This window comes from Pan troglodytes, chromosome 21, assembly GCF_028858775.2.
Source record: "Pan troglodytes isolate AG18354 chromosome 21, NHGRI_mPanTro3-v2.0_pri, whole genome shotgun sequence".
Taxonomy (NCBI): domain Eukaryota; kingdom Metazoa; phylum Chordata; class Mammalia; order Primates; family Hominidae; genus Pan; species Pan troglodytes.
The window spans coordinates 55003450-55020558 of record NC_072419.2 but is presented as its reverse complement, the minus strand read 5'-3'; the positions used below and the strand labels follow the sequence as shown (position 1 = coordinate 55020558).

General features: G+C 48.9%; 1 protein-coding gene across 2 annotated transcripts in view; it reads left to right on the top strand.

Annotated features, from left to right (window-relative positions):
- Positions 1-17109, top strand: part of PREX1 (phosphatidylinositol-3,4,5-trisphosphate dependent Rac exchange factor 1) — a 204426-nt gene that overhangs the window by 86890 nt on the left and 100427 nt on the right. For both annotated transcript variants that reach the window (XM_016938084.4, XM_016938085.4), the window contains exons 4-5: positions 7592-7696; positions 15824-15925. In XM_016938084.4, the coding sequence (XP_016793573.2) occupies positions 7592-7696; positions 15824-15925 (207 nt within the window). The remainder of the gene's footprint in view (positions 1-7591; positions 7697-15823; positions 15926-17109) is intronic.

Sequence of the window (17109 nt, the reverse complement as noted above, 5' to 3'; positions counted from 1 at the left end):
CCAGCGCTTTCTGGCACCTCCCAGTCTTCTCTGGAGTGTGACTTTGTGCAGGGTGCCCAGACCTGGGATCACTGAGCCCCATTCCAGGCGATTTATCATGAGCCCCCCTGCGGGGGCTCCCGTCCTTCCAGCCTCGCAAAGCTGCTGTGATGCCCGGGCACAAGGATGAATGTCGGAGGCTTTGACAGAGATGAAGTATTTTGGAGATTGGTTCTCCCCTGAGCCAACAGAGAGACCTGCTGGAAACATCAGTCAGGTGTCTTCAACCTCTCTCCCAGCACCCTCCAAAGGTTCCTGCCTCATTGGAATAAAATCCCCACACCCCGCCAGGCCCTGTTCATTCCTCGGAACTCGCTCCCCTGGCTCTAGCCGCACAGGTCTCCTCGCTGTTCCAGAACATGGCAAGCCCATTCTCACCCCAGGCCGCTTCCTCTGCTGGACCAGTTCCCTCAGACATCCCTGCGGCTCTCTCCCTTCTTGCCTTGAAAGCTTTTTGGAAATGCCATCTTCTCCGCAAAGGCCTCCATGCCCTCCTGTTTAAGTTGCTGCACTCCTGCCCTTCCGCGCCCCTCCCCTACTCTGTCATTCTCAACAGAACAGTCCGCATCGCCCTTTGACACATCGGATCTTTTGCCCCTTTTTGCTTATTGTCTGTCTCTCCCTAGAATATAAACAACATGAGGACAGGGACTCTGTCATGTTCACTGCTCTGTCTCTGCATCAGAAATAGTCCAGCCCCTTAGCCGGGCATGGTAATGTGCACCTGTAGTTCTAGGTACTTGAGAGGCTGAGGTGGGAGGATCGCTTGAGCCCAAGAGGTTGAGGCTGCAGTGAGTTGAGATCATGCCGCTGCACTCCAGCCTGGGTGACAGGGTGAGACATTGTCTGAAAACAAATAAAACAAAACAAAAAATAAAATAAAAAAAAATCGATCCCCAAGCTCACTTGCCCTCTGGACATGCAAGCAAACTGAGAGAAAGGTTAAGCTCAAGGTCACGACTGTGCCAGCCGCAGAAGTGGGCTTTAGGCCATCCTAAGGGCTAAGCCAGTGTTCTTCAGTTCAGCTCACACGCTAAGTTTGTAATTTTTGCTATATCTGAGTATTCTTTGTATTATTATTTGTTTAATGCTTTAAACAATTGATTCACTTATCGTTTGAACCCGGGAGGCAGAGGTTGCAGTGAGTCGAGATTGTGCCACTGCACACCAGCCCCTGCAACAGTGTGAGACTCCGTCTCAAAAAAAAAAAAAATTGATTCACTTAACAAAACTTCAGTGAACTTATTTGAAAAGAGAAATTTGCATCATCATTGAAAATAGAAAATGAGTGCTATAAATAGAAGGTAATTGTCAAAATAAATGCAGTAGAAACCAAACGGTATTACCGCATTCTATCTAGAAACTCTTAACTACTTGAGCCTTTCAGCCTGAGGCTGCTTACATCACACCAGCTAAGACCCTCCTTGAGCTAACTGGACCTATTGAAAAAGGAGCCAGCGTTCTCAGTGTGTGATACAGTGTTTTTTAATTTAAAATCATCTTTTTAATTAAAAATTAAAATTATCATGCCTCTTCCTGCCTGCTCACGGAGGATAGGTTGAGTCAGTCTGTCTCAGGAGTTTTAAAGGCCACACCTCTGTAGGTTGGGTTTCTGGAAGCTGGCGATTTGCACACAGGTGGGCCCTTGGAAGCAGCTAAAGGAGAGGTTGCAGAGGCTCCACCCCAGCCACTGATAGTCCCATCTGGAAGGAACTCTGGAACTAGGATAGCTCTTCAGATTATGCACAATTGCAGCAAGTGGGCAAGGCCTTTGCACCCTTGTTGCCCAGTGGGCTGTCCTCAGGAGTGGGTGTACTGCCTCAGACAGGTGGCCCTCTTAGGCTGAAGGCAGCTCTAGGAGAGGGCCTTAGCTGAGGGTCATTGTCAGCCAGCACTCCCAGCACCTGGGGTAAGGGGTGTCTCTGTCTCTGTGACAGGCATTTGAGGAGTGCACCATGGCATCCACTGCAGCCCCAAAAGAAAGAGGTGCTGGGTCCACTCTCCTTCCCAGGCTTGTTTACTCCATTTACTCCCTGCTTGGAAACATTTTCCCATGGCCATGGCAGCATCTGGGCTGGTGAGATGCTAATTGGGAACAGAGCTCTTGCAGACAGGCTCTCCAGGAGAGGAAGGGGCCCTGGCCCACAGTCCAGCCTGCTAGTGTCACCTAACTGATCAGATGGGGGAAGAGTCCCTCACCCCCTTTCCCCAAAACCCAACCACTAACTACTGAGTTTATCATAAACTAGCACTGAGTGGACATTTTCTTTGTGCTGGGTCCTGTTCTCTGTGCCTTACAGATATGCATTCATTAAAACTTCACAACACTCTTTAAAGGTGGTTACTATTATTGTACCCATTTTACAGATGAGGAAACCAAGGCCTAGAGAGATTAAGTTATAGGGCAAGCTTACAGAGCTAGGAAGCATCAGAGCCAGGATTTGAGCTGACACAGTCAGGCTGTAGAGTCTGTGTTTTTTACTGTCTTATGTGATGAGGTCTCCTGAAATACATAGTAAGCATCTCCTGTGTGCCAGGCTCTGCACTAGACCCTGGGGATGCTGTACTAAGTAAGACAGACTTGCTCCCTGCTGCCACGCAGCTCGTAGGTGGTAGAAACAGAGGGTAATTTAACAAATGAGGTCATTTCAGATGCCAGTGCAGACTGTGAAGAACATAAAATGCAGATGTGGTAAAGAGTGACTCTGCCTGAGGTTGCTTTCAATCGGGAGGTCAGGGCCAGGGCTGCTAGATTTAGCAAATGAAAACAAAGGACACCCAGGGAAATTGGAATTTCAGGTAAACATCAAATAATTTTTTAGTGGAACCATGTCTTATGGAATATTTGAGACATACTTATACTAAAAAAATATGTGTCTGAAATGAGCATTCACCTGGGCATCCTGGGGTTTATTTTGTATCTGGCAACCCAAGGGTGGGATGGCCTTGGTGGGTTGGAATGGGATGATCTTGGGGAGGGTGGTCTGGACCAAGGTGAGAAAGGGCAGAAGCCCTGAGCTGGGAGCAAGCTTAGCTCATTTGAGAGAAGAAGGGAGACTGGCGTGGCCAGAGCAGAGTGAGTGATGGAGAGAGTTTGAGGGTGTCATAGTGGGGGCAGGGCAGATCCTGTAGGGCTTTGCGTGCCGAGGTGAGGACTGTAGATCTTATTCTGAGTCAGTGAAAGCCATTGCAGGTTTTAAGCACGGGAGTAGTGTGGTCTGATTTGTTTTAACCCCCCTCTCCCCACAGCTGTGTGGATGGGTAAATAAGTTGGGGAGACTGTTGAGAAACTGAGACCTGATTCTCACTTCTCTCCTCCCCACTGGAGAATATGTCTGCATGGGCCAGCTCCTTCCCTCTTCTGGGTCTTAGTCTTGCTGGCTGTGAAATGAGTGGTTTGGAGCTGATGGTCTCTGTGGAGCCACTGTCACCTGGGTATTGTGGACAGCAGCTGCCACCTCTCACAATCCTTGAGCCTTTCCTGGGGGTGAGCTCCCCTCCCCTGGCTGTTTCCAGCCAGTAGCTGTCCCCTTCTCCCCCCAAACCCACAGCCACATGTTCCGTACCCACCACATCTGTGTATGCACAACTGTCCGTTTCTTCCTGGCAAAGCAATCAGAGCCCCATGTCCGGCCTCCAGGAGGAAATGGAACACTTGGACTCTGAGCTGTCAAGAGCAGCGTTTCCGTATTTGCAGGGTCTCAGGCCTGAGATGCAGCTGGGGTCAGGCTGGATGAAAGGACATGGGCGTGATTGAACTGGGCACGGTGCTGCAGAGGGGATGTTGTCCTTTGCTAAATTTAACTTCTCCAAGCCTCAAGCGTTGGGCCCCTGCCCTTCCCACAGGCTGAAGGAGAGGAAAACATTGCAGACCGTGTCGTAGAAGGGGGCTCAGGGGATGAGGAATGACAAACCAGTGGTGAGCTTGTTACCCCCTCTGCTGCACCTGTGGCAGACATCGCTAATCAATCACAGCATTCTGTCTCTAGGCTTCCTGTGGGGCCCCAGAATCCTCCTCACCAGTGTTCCAGCTGGCACTACCCAGTGACTGGGGTTGGTATGTGGGAAGAAACCGATTTGTCCCTGCTTTCTGGCCCAGTCCCTTCCCTTCATCTCTGTGGAGATGGACAGAGAGACCCTGTCACCTCACTAAGATTTGGGTCCATGTCTTTCATTTTCTGCCTTTAAGAGTGTGCATGTATCAAAACTGTCTTTGCTGTACGTGACAGAAACACCAGTTCAGATAGGCTTAAACAAATACAGGACTTTACTGATGCATGTCAGTGAAATTGTTCAGGAGTGTAGGTCGGCTTCAGGCATAGCTAGATCCAGGACTCCGTATGATGATTTCAGGACCAGGTCTTTCTCTGATCTCAGGCTCTGCTTTTATCTGTGCAGTGCTGATTTCACTCTTGGAGAATGGGAGGGGCTTATGGGGTGCATGCCTCACATGGTGGCAGGGGTTCAACAGCAGCTCAAAGAGAGTTTCTCTTCCCAGTGATTCCAGCTCGAGTCCTTGCGGGCTCTCGCGGCCCAGCTTGGGTCACATGGCCACTGTTATTAGGACAGGGAACTCTGATTGGTTTTGTCTGGGTCATGTGCTCACTTATGGTCCCTGGGGTGGGGTGGGACCAGCCTGGGAAGAAGCACGGAGCTGGTCTGAGGGGCCTTTAGCCTCTCCGTTCCTCCTTCTGTTTTCTTGCTTTCATTCATCAAATAGTCACGATACCTGCTCTCTGCCAGTGGCTGCTGACCCCATTGACATCACAGCAGTGACCTCAACAGATGCAAACGCCGTCCCCATGGAGCTGACAGTCCCAGGAGATTCAGGGGAGAAGGACAGTGCACGAATGAGATGTAAAACATCCTGGGGTCAGGGACCATCATAATTCCCAAAATCTGCCTGGGACCCTCCCGATGCTTTCCCTAAACCCACGAGTCTATCCGCTGCCTTCCTCCTGACTCTGCCTGTCTTTTTTTTTGCTGTCAAAACCTTCCCACCTACTGCCCTACCCTGTTCAATAAAAAAGGTAATGAAGTTTCTGAAATAATCATGCTGGTGATAATAGCAACAACATTATTAAGCAATAATAATACTAGTTAATATTTAGTGAACACTTACTATGCACCATTGGAAGTCCGTTAATATAAATTCACCTGCCAATCCTCACAACACCATTATGGTAATGATATTGTTGTCTGTACTTTATAGATGAGAATGCAGAGGCCAAGAAATGTTACTTGTCTTGACCAAGAGCTGGTGACCGGGAGACTTGGGCTATGAACCTAGATGGTCTGGCTGCAGAACTTCTCCTTGGCACTTACAGGGTTGATGCTGATAGTGGTTGGTGAGAGTGGTCATGGGGGCTTTTTATGTCACTGCAAGTCTTCTCTGCAGGAGCAGGTTTCCAGACAGGCCAGTTCCTGTCACCTACAACAAAATAGTTGTTCTCTTTCTTCCTCTTCCTCTTCCTCTTCCCTGCAGCCTGCATCACCACAGTCTGCAGCTGAAATCCTGGTTCCAGGTGTGTCCAGCAGCCCCCACTCACAAGGTTTTACCTATGGCTGGGTGATCCCCTGCAGCTCAGACACCTACTCACCCAGCTCTTTTGGCCTTGATGGTCCCTTAGGCCCATTTGAGACAAGTGGGAATAGAAAAAGGTCTGCTTGGGCAGTGTTGGGGGTGCTGGGGTCCCCTCTTCTCCTTCCTTGCCATGTGTTGGCATCACAGTGGACTGCAGATACTTGATGAGTGAGTGGTGGTTTGTGACTCAGTGCATGTGTCCATGTGCATGCTGACATTGGTGGTGGTGTTTGGAGCACGTAGTTTGCATGCTGTAATGCTTGAGATCATTGTGTGGTTTCTTGGAATATGCATCAAGATTGTGTGTCTTGTGGTATGTGTGTGTGTATGGGGGTGCACTGTGGGTAATTGTAACATGGTTTGTCTGATATTTTCCCCCATTGATCCATGTTTGTCGATTGTGTTTATGTTTGTTGTTAATACTTGTAGAGTACTTTGAAGTATTGTGTGGTATTGAAGGATTGTGAAGTATTGTGTGCCAGACACCGTTCTACTCATTTCACATATATTAAGTTATTTCATCCTCCAGCATCCTAAGTGTTGAAGGTCAGTTATGATGTTCATTTTGCAGGTGAGGAAACCAAGGCCTAGGGAGGAGAAGCACTTGCCCAAGGTCACCCTCTACTTAGGGAATGTGGAACTGGGTTTCTGGAGTCACTCTGTGCCTTCAGTATTCTGGTGCAGTGCCCTTGGGATGCAGCTTAGTCTAGATTTGTGGCTTGAAATTTGTACCCTGGGTATTTGCCTCCCACTCCCATCCCTACCCTATGCCATAACCTTGAGCTGACACTGTCACTGGGGTTAAGGGAGTTTGAGTCCTGGTTCTGCCACTGCACTAGCGGCGAGACCCTGGGGAAGCAACTTTTCCTTGGTTTTGTCATGGGTATGTGAGTCTGTTACAGTAGTTACCATGTAAGGCTGTTGTGGGGAATGAGTGAGTTCACCCCCATTCCAGGAGAGCAGCGTGCAGCCTGTACTACATGCTGGGCAGCCTGTACTATGTGCTGGGCAGTCTGTACTACGTGCTGGGTATGTACTCTGTGTTAGCCATCAGCACTGACCTGGGCACTTTGTGGCTCAGGGTGTCTGCTCAGATGATGCACACAGAGCCCCCAGAGTGAGCTGGGGTGGGCTGGGGATGCCTGTTAATTCTAAACCCATCCTCCCTTCTCTTTGGTTTCCTATTTCCTGCAGCCTCCCATCGGAAGGCCATCTGGGGGCTTGTTTAGAAACAAGATGAGCTGCTTGCTTTGTGGACCCACCTCTTCCTTCCTTAGCTTGTTCGGGTCTCTTGCACACCCCCATCCCTAGCTCAGGATTGAGGCCTTGCAACCCTTCCTCCTCCAGTGACCTCACCCACGCCATCCTTGTTTAGGGTTTGGCGGGTTCTGTGAACCATCTGGAACCAAGAATGCTCCGTTGAGAGCTTCCTGCTAAGAAGGCTCCTGTCTCTTCCAGTACGGGAAACCCTGACTGATGGTTCTGGACCTAGTGACCCACAGGTGACCTTTAGTCTGGAAGGAGTCCATCTTTGGGCTCAGGGGCATCTGGAGGTCAACAGAGCTAGCCCCCAGCCATAACAACTCTGACTTAGGGACTTTTATTAACTCTACCTTACAGATAAGGAGACCGAGGCACAGGGAAGTCAGGTAACCTGCCCAGGTTCACAGGAAATACAGAGCCATGGTGCAAGCCCAGGCTGCTCTTCTTGAGTCTATGCTCTTGACCCCCAGTCCACACTCCTTCCCAAAAAGTTATTCAGGCCCCTGAGTGCAGACCTGGGGCAAGAGTGGAGGCTGGGAAGCTGGTAGTGAGTGGAGCTGCTTTACCTGAGATACCTCCTGCTGTAGCTTCTCCTGGGTCAGGGTAGTCCTTACCCCTACCCTACTAGCCCAGTGGTCAGCATGTGTCAGGGCACCTGCCTGCTACCATGACCTGCTTCCCACAGGCTCTGTCCTTGTCTTGCAGAAGGACAAGTTCTGCGTGTATGAGGAGTATTGCAGCAACCATGAGAAAGCCCTGAGGCTGCTGGTGGAGCTGAACAAGATCCCTACCGTGCGCGCCTTCCTTTTGGTAAGTTGACCCGTCAGCCCTGGTGCTCCCTTGCACTCGGCCTCATCCTTGGGGAATCTGGGCACAAGAGGACTTCATGCTGCCCCATGGTGCCAAATCCTTTCCTTGGCTGGGGTAATCTCCTGCCTAAAGCAGGGATCGCCAAGCCTTTTCCATAAAGGGCCAGCTGGGGAATATTTTTGGCTCTGCGTACCATACAGTTTCTGTCACCACGACTCAGCTCATGCCATTGTAGCATGAAAGCAGCCCTAGAGAATGTGTAGAGGAGTGGGTGTGGCTGTGTGGCAATAAAACTTTATTTACAAAAACAGGCAGAGGGCCAGATTAGGGTTGACTTTGCCCATTCCTGGTCTAAAGTAAGGGTTCTAATAAAAATGGCAGCAAGAGTAGTAATTATTAATACTACTGTCATTATTATGATGGTTATTAGGATTACTAGTATTTTTAGGATTATTTAATTATAAATGAAAGAAAATCCAATTAAAACTGGCTTAAGCGGCCAGGTGCGGGGGCTCACGCCTGTAATCCCAGCACTTTGGGAGGCCGAGGCGGGTGGATCACTTGAGACCAGGAGTTCAAGACTAGCCTGGCCAACATGGTGAAACCCTGTCTCTACTAAAAATACAAAAAAATTAACTGGGCATGGCGGCATGTGCCTCTAGTCCCAGCTGTTTGGGAGGCTGAAGCAGGAGAATTGCTTGAACCTGAGAGGCAGAGATTGCAGTGAGCTGAGATGGTACCACTGTACTCCAGCCTGGGAGACAGAATGAGACTCAGCCTCAAAAAAAACAAAAAACAAAAAACCCAAAAACTGGCAGAAGCAAAACAACAACAACAACAACAACAACAACAACAACAGCAACAACAACAACAGAGGGATTTACTTTTCTGGGGAGTTTAAGACCTGAGAGGGCTACAGAGATGGCAGAGTCTGGGTGTTCAAATGATGTCATCAGTAATGTATGTCTCTTGACTCTCCTTTTCTCTGCTGTGGCTTTATTCCCAGGCAGGCTCTCCCAAAGTGGTAACAGGGTGGCCTCCAGCAGCTCCAGACTTACACCTCTGATAGCTGAGCAGCTTCAGGATAGAGAGAACTTCCCTTTCCCCATAGTAACAGCAAAAATCCTAGATCTGATGCTCGTTGGCTCAAAACCTTATCCCTGAACCAATTGCTGTAGACAGAGTAATTGGTGGTGGTGTTCTGATTGGTCACTTCTGGAGATGGAAGGTGGGGTCAGGTCTACCCATACAATAGAGCCTAAGGGTAGAGTGGATCCCTAAAGCAGTTGGTTTGCATTTCTGGGGATATTTGCGTTTGCATTTCTGGGTATATTTGCATTTGCATTTGGTCAGGAAAAACTGTAGACATCCATGATGGTCTTCCCTACACTTGTAGAGAGCCTCACTTATGTATAAAACGGATTGTCATTTGTGACCTCCTTTGAGCCTTTCAAACCACTATCTGTTGTGTATGAGTCAAGATAAACATTTGTCTGCTTTAGAGACATCTCAAAGGACAGTGGTTTGAACAAGGTGGGCTCTTATTTCTCCCTCTTGTTAACAGTGTGGGTGCAGACAGTCTGGGGCTGGTATAGTGGCTCCAGTGTCAGGGGCTAAGGCCCTAGGGTATGATGCTCATTGACCTGGTCTCAGATGACCTTTGACTACATCCTACTTCCAGGTGGTGGGGTGGAGGGAGGGCGGGAAGGAGAGCATACCCTTCTCCTTTTCAGGGCGTAACAGGAAGCTGCACACATCTCCTCCCCTCACGTCCCATCGGCCAGCACTCAGCCACATGGTTACCCCTAGATCCAAGGAAGGCTGGGAAATACAGGCTTTATTCTGAGCAGCCATGTGCCCAGCTAGAAATGTGATCACTGTGGAAGAAGAATACATTAGGGGACACTGCATAGCCTTTGTCACAGGTGATTTTGATGACTTCACAATATTAAGTGACTTTCTAGGGGTCCATCCTAGAAAAGTGGTTGAGCTTATCCTGGGTTTCAGTCCCAGTCTTTCACCTCTGAATCCCTTCTCATTCGGTCACAGACGTCTCTCCACCCCCATACTGTTTGTTTTCCCAATAGCACATACCGAATTCAGTACATAAAAGTAGAACAATTAACTAACATAGCACACGGAGTGTGAACCACGTTCCCAGAGTGCTAAACTATAAAATAATATTCCTAATTGCACTTCTCCTTCACTCAGTCTCCAACAAAGTAGTTCCAGAATTTCGATTCCAAATGTGTGTTTCCTTCACAAGTGAGTTCATGTTGCTTGGCCCGGCTCCAGTGAACATCTGAGGAAGGGCAAATTGGCAGACTGATTTACTGATTTCCATCTTTGTCTCAAGTGAATTAAGCTTTCAGGACTGTTGCTTTTCATAGCCGGTACCTACATCTTCACATTTCCATGTTTGCACTTATATTCATAAAATAGTCTGGGCAGAATGCAAAGATGAAGTCACGTTACTGCAAGACCCCACATGGACAGAAATGGCCATGTCTGCATTGACCTGTTGGCTTGCAGGCAGCACCACCCTGTGACAGTCCCTGCTGAGGGTCCCACCCTCTGACGGTATTCCCTCAGGTTCAGCTAGGTCCTGGGAAGCAGGAAGATGCCAGGAAGGTGTGTGCAGGGTGTGGGAAGGGAAGGGAAGGACTGACTTTTCTTTCTTTCCTTCCTTCCTATCTCAAGCAGTCTTCCTGGTGGGTCAAACTACCCTATTCCTAGCAGCAGCTGGGTGGGCCGGTCTGGGCAGGGGAGGATGCGTGGGGTGCCAGCACATGTGCCATCTGTCTCCCTCCTTGCTGGCGTCTCCCAGCTTTTGGCCACGTGCAGAAGAGCTGTCATGAGTCTGTTATGGGACATTAAGGCTTTGGGAACAGACAGAATCTGGCTTTCCATCCATGTTGTGCTGGGCACCAGCTGAGTGATGGAGAATGATGGAGTAGTGTCTTAATTTTTCTCTGCCTCAGTTTTCTTGTCTGTAAAATGGGGATGATTTATTCATTTACTCATCCAACAACTTCTTACTAAGCACCTATAATGCGGTAGGGATCATTCTAAGGGCTAAAGATCCGACATGAACAAGGCAAGAAAAGTCCTTATTCTCATAGAGTGGCCATTCTAGTCGGGGGAACTTCAATGATAACGTGATGTTAAATTCTCTGGAGGATGTAAAATAAGGGTGACAGGGTGTTTTGAGGAAGTTAGGATGGTGGAAGCTGTTTTAGATTGGTCTTTGGGAAAACTGCATCTTGGGTGACATGTAACCAGGGATGTGGAGGAAGTGAAGGAGAGAGAGGCAGGGGCTATGTAGCATTTCAGAGAGATAGATGACCTGCGTGTGCAAAGGCCCTGAGGTAGGAGTGTGTTTGAGGAATTGCAAGAAAGCCAAGGGTGACTAGAGTGAAGGCCATAAGAGGAAAAGCAGGAGGAGATGAGGTCAGAGAGATTGAAAGAAACCAGATAATGAAGGAGCATTTAGTCAATGGAAAGAGTCTGAAATTTTTTGTTTTGTTTTGTTTTTGCTTTTTGAGATAGGGTCTCGCTGCGTCACCCAGGCTGGAGTGTAATGGCATGATCATGGCCCACTGCAGCCTCGACATCCTAGACTCAAGCCATCCTCCCATTTAGCCTTCTGAGAAGCTGGGACTATAGTGTGCACCACCATGCCCAGCTAATTTTTAATTTTTTTGTGTGTGGAGATGGGGTCTTGCTATGTTACCCAGGCTGGTGTTGAACTCCTGGGCTAAAGCAATCCTCCCTCTTTGGCCTCCCAAAGTGCTGGGAGTACAGGTGTGAGTCACTCTGCCCAGTCCAAGTATGAGATTTTAAAAAAGCTTTTTAATTAAAGTGTAGCATCCATGCAGTAAGTGCACCCCCAGGATGACAAATGCTTATATATGTCTATAGCATGGAACCACCAAGATCGAAGAACATTCCCATCACTCCAGAAGGTTCCCTCTTGCCCATTCCCAGTCATGGCCCCCAGACCTCCAGAATCCCTCTGCTGACTTCTCTTACCAAAGCTTAGTTTTTCCTATTCTAGCATCGTCTATGAACGGCATCATTCAGGGTGTGTGTGTGTGTGTGTGTGTGTGTGTGTGGCGGCTTTTACGCAGCATGATGTCTGTAGGATCGCTCTGTGGGATCCCTTCACGTTGGAGCTCGTGGCTTTGCCTTAGAGAATGTTCCGTTTTATTCTGAGTGGGATGGGAAGCTGTGGGAGGGTTTTGAGCAGAGGCATGAATGAAGCTAATTTGCATGGTGAAAGGCCCCCCTGTTAGTATCTGGGTAGAAGTGCAGGTCCAGGGAGGGTCTTGTTTGCATTTCCTAGGGGACTGGGACAATTGCCACAGATGGGGTTGCTTAAAACAACAAAATTGATTCTCTTTCAGTTGTGGAGGCCAGAAGTCTGAAATCAGGGTGTCGGTGGGTGCTCCCTCCTGGGGCTCCAGGGAAGGATCCTGTCTTTCCTCTTTAATCTTCCAGCGGCCGTCGGTGCTCCCTGGCTTGTGGCAGCATTGCTCCAATCTCTGCCTCTGTCTTCACATGGCCTTCTTTTGTGTCTTCTCCCCTCATAAGGACATGAGTCATTGGATTTAGGGTCCCCCTCTAATCCAGCATCACCTTATTTTAACTAATTACCATACATCTGTAAAGATCCAATTTCCAAATAAGGTTGCATTCTGAGGTTTTGTGGGGGCCTGGCATTTTGGGGAACACCATTCAACCGACTGCAGGGCTACTGCAATGTCCGGGCAGGAAGCGATGGTGTCTGCGAACAGCGTGGTTGTGGTGGGAGAGGTGGTTGAATTCACATAGAGCATGAAGGCCTGAGCTGACACAATTTGCCTGATCATTGACTTCGGATATAAATGAACGAGAGGAGTCAAATATGACTTTAGGGTTTTGGGCCCAAGCAACTGGAAGAATGGAGTTGCATTTTCCCAAGAGGGTGCAGGCTAGGGTAGGAGAGGGAAATAAACATTCCCTTTTGGATGTGTGAGGCTTAAGATACCTGCAGTACATCCAGGTGGAGCATTGGGTGGGCAGCAGAGACTCTAGTCGGGAGTTTAGGGGCTAGAGAGATAAACCTGAGTGTTTTCAATATAAAGAAAGATGGTGTTTAAAGCCAAGTCAGGGCCAGGCACGGTGGCTCACACCTGTAATCCTAGCACTTTAGGAGGCCGAGGCAGGCAGATCACCTGAGGTCAGGAGTTCAAGACCAGCCTAGATGACATGGCAAAACCCTGTCTCTACTAAGAATACAAAAATTAGCTGGGCATGGTGGTGTGCACCTGTAATCCCAGCTACTCAGGAGACTGAGGCAGGAGAATCACTTGAACCTAGGAGGCAGAGGTTGCAGTGAGCCGAGATTGCACACTGCACTCCAGCCTGGGCGACAGAATGAGATTCTGTCCAGGAAAAAAAAGAAAAAAAGCCGAGTCAGGGTGGGATCAGCCAGGGGGGCAGCATGGGCAGAAAGGAGGACTCAGGACAGTCCAGGAACGTGCTGCCATTAGGAGGTTGGGAAGACCATGAGGTTGATGCCTCATCTAAATCACTTCTGTGAATTTTGAGCATTTAAGGACTTCTCAGAAGTTCTTCCCATAGTGCCTGAAATGTAATGAGAATAGTGAATGCTAGCTCTGTGTGTGTTTGCCTGTTTTTTTTGTTTTTGTTTTTTTTTAAAAGAAAATAAAGTGAAACCACAATCTAGAGTGTTTGTGGGGAAGTGTCCTTGGTGGCTGTGAAAATCTTGTGAAAACTCCTTGATCCTGGACAAAGATGGGCCCTTCTCGCGCCAAGCCCTGGGGGCTTCTAGAAAGCACTTCCCCACCCCCAGGCGCCCTGCACTCTGCCCAGAGCTGACATCACCAGGGCAGCCTGTGGCAAGTGCTGGCTCCTAGGACAAAGGCCTGAGTGTGAGCAGCGTGGGGCCCGGCATCTCCCAGCTGCCGCAGCCTCAATCCCCCATCTGTGCCAGGGGTAAACACTGGTGGGGGCCATTCAGCTCAGCTAGAGCTGGGACCTGGGGTCCCCAGAATTCTGCTTTTCCAGGCAGAGCTTATTGTGATCCCTAAGAGGCAGTGGAGGTAGCTCTGAGACTTGGGCCAGCTCTTTGTGCCACCATTTCCCCATGTGTGGTAGGGGACAGTGGTCCATGCTTATTTCCTTAGGCTTTCGGCATGAACTTTCTGTGTATGTGAAGCACAAGGCACAGTGCATGGCATATGGTGGGCACATGGTATGTGTTCTTATGGTCTTACTTTCACTTGAATATAAGCAGGGAATTTGTTTTGTTGGGCAGCCCCCCAGTGCTTGGAACTGTGCACAGCACACAGCACACAATGTGTATTTGTTGAATGAATGAATAAATGATAGGATGGGAATCCCTTTTCCCAAGAGTCTGGATTCATTTCCAGTTTGCCAGGGTGGTGTTGAGGAGGAATGGCTGGATGTGCTGGTGGGTTGTTCCTTCATTAGTTAGTTGGTTAGTTCATTCACTTACACATAATGGGCACATAGTGAGCCTGAGGGACCCAGGACTGTGAAGGGCATGGCAGGGAAACACAGCAGAACTCATGGTTCCTGCCAAACAAAAATGGATTCTTAAGTTGGAGCCTCTCTGAAGGAGAGGGTAGTGCCTGTAATGTGATTGAGAGCCACGTGGAACAAATGGCCACCTATGGAGGCTCTAGGAGGAAGAAGTCCTGGGAATTGAGAGCAGGTTGGGTGGCAGGGCTGGCCTTGGTGCATGGGTGGGCTTGGGGTAAGGGCACACGGGCATCATGGTTTCAATCCCAGACTCTGTGTCAACCCGCCTGGCTCTAGGTCCCAGCTCTGTGACTCACTTTTCTGGGATGGTCTTGGAGTAAAAGACTAAACCTCTCACACCCCAGGGATCTAAGCTGTGAGATGAGAATAATCATAGTTTTCAGTTGATAGGGTGGTTGGTGGTTGGGAGCCCTAGAGGCCTGCTGGACACATGATTAGCTCTTGGTCAGTGTTTACGATGGATGATGGCAGTATTATTATTATTATTATTTTTATTGGGGAAGAGAATACATTCCAGAGAAGAGGCATGGAATGAGCCGAGAGAGGCAAGGGGGCTGCAGGGCGGAAGTATTGACATGGAGGACACTGGGTTGATTCATGTGGACAGGAGCTTAGGGCTGAGCATGGGAGTTAGGGTAACGGTATTCCATTCCTAAGAGAGCTGTACTTTTTAACTCTGCAAGCCAAAATAGAGGTATGCATATGACAGAATCACGTACACTCCTCCCAGCTAAAGAACTAGGACATTTTCAGTAACAGTTGAAGATTCTTGGTTCACTTTCCAACCCAAAACTCTCCCTCCACAGAGGGAACCCCCACTGGAATTGGGTGCATTCCTTTAACACGCATGTCTTTATATTTGACCTCATACATGCTCTCCATAAACAGCGCATAGTTTTATGTGCCATGTCTTTAAAAGATCTCTATAAGTGGCTTCATACTGTACATATCCTTCTTTCTTTTGCACAAGAGTACATTTTTGGGGTTCGCCCGTGTTGCTACGCGTGGCCCTGGTTATCTCATTTTCACTGCTGCATAGCTAGCTACCATTGTATAAATCTGCTGCAAACAGACTGAAACAAAAATACAGATGTTTCCATTCTCAGGTGATGGATATTTAGGTTGCGTCCCATTTTTTACTGTTGTAAACAAGGCATTTTTGAGTCTCCTGGTGTGTATATGTGAAAGCTTCTCTAGACCAGGAATGGGTGAATTTTTCTGTAAAAGGCCAGATAGTCAATATTTTAAGTTTTGCCGCTATATGGCCTTTTTTTCCCCAACAACTCAGCTCTGCCGTTGTAGCTTGTAGGGGGCCACAGCCAATGTAATGGATGTGGCTGTGTTTCTAATAAACTTACCAAAATGGGGAGTAGGCAAGATTTGGCCCACTAGGGTTTGTGTTGGTTGTAGATGATGCAGATTTTCACTTCTAGGGGTTGCTAAATCGCTTGCCAAGTGATTGTAGCTGTGCTCTGAGAGCGTTTCCCATGGTTGAGGGTGGCTGTGTCCCTGTGCTATCCTTGGTGGGTTTCATGAAGGTCTCCTGTCCCTTTGCAGAGCTGCATGCTTCTGGGAGGCCGGAAGACCACGGACATCCCTTTGGAAGGCTACCTGTTGTCTCCGATCCAGAGGATCTGCAAGTACCCGCTCCTCCTTAAGGTGAGACTTTCCCGTATTTGAAGTGACAGAAAACCCTTTGGCTTCAGCATAACATAAAATTTGTTAGTTCAAGTATGTGAGAAGTCTAGCAGCCGTGTCAGCTTTGGGCTGGGCTGGATTTAAACCAGGACCCTGCCTCTTTCTCTCTTGTTCACCCTGCTTTCCACCATTCAGGCTTATTTTCAGTGTGGCAGCAGGTGGCTGTGGTTCTCCTGGCCTCACATCCTCTCAAGTTTAAGGTCAGTGGGAAAGAGTGAACCTCTCTACTAAGAGCTGAGGAAAGTCCTGAGATTCATTCTGTCTTTGGCTGTCTGCAGCCAGGGGAAGGTCATGTGCCAAATGGTTTGGGCCTGAGTCATGCGCTTTGACCTGGACAAATTACATGAACCATTTATCATCCTCCAGTCAGCTTAGACCCGTGCTTTACCCCTGAACCAATCACCTGTGCTTTACCCCTGAACCAATCACTATTGCTGTGCTCTGATTAGCTGAGACATGGTCTCACTCCACTCTGATCCAATGACAGTGAGCAGGGCAGTGTTGTGTTCTGATTGGCTGAGACCTGGGTCAGGTGCTGCACTCCTGAACCAATCATTTTGAGCAAGGGAATTCTAATTGGCTCAGACTTGGGTAATGTGCTCCAACCTTGAACCAATCACTAGGTCCCACAGGCCATGAGTGAGGACAGATGAACCCAAGTGACCAAAGTCTGAGCTGTTTGTGGAAGGTAGGGTGAGGGCAGGCATAGGTGTTGGCTGGGCAAATGCAGCCTTCCATACACCTGCTGTTTCCTTCCCTTCCGCCAACCCTGGCTTTGTCTTGGCTGGGCAAAGCAGGGAAGGTTTGCTGCCTCTGTGGGGATGGAGAAGTCTTGATTCTAGGCTTCAGCCTGGCTGCTGGACAGATCCCGAGCCCAGGGGACGGCTCTTCCACCTTCCACTGCTCTCAGCCCAGGGTTTCAGCCCTTGGAAATGGCTGAACAAAATGGCTATTGGCCGGAGCCTGTCCTGGCTCTGTCCTGAAGGCAGCTGTGTCTTAGGTTCCCTGTGGGGGGATTAATTTGGCTGGTGGGGCCTCATTCACGCACCTGCTCACAGGGGTTTGTGTATTTTTGCTCCATGAACTGGAAGCAAAAGGGGAGGGGAAGGGTACCAGGGCATTCTTCATCTTGGTTTTCTGCTGGA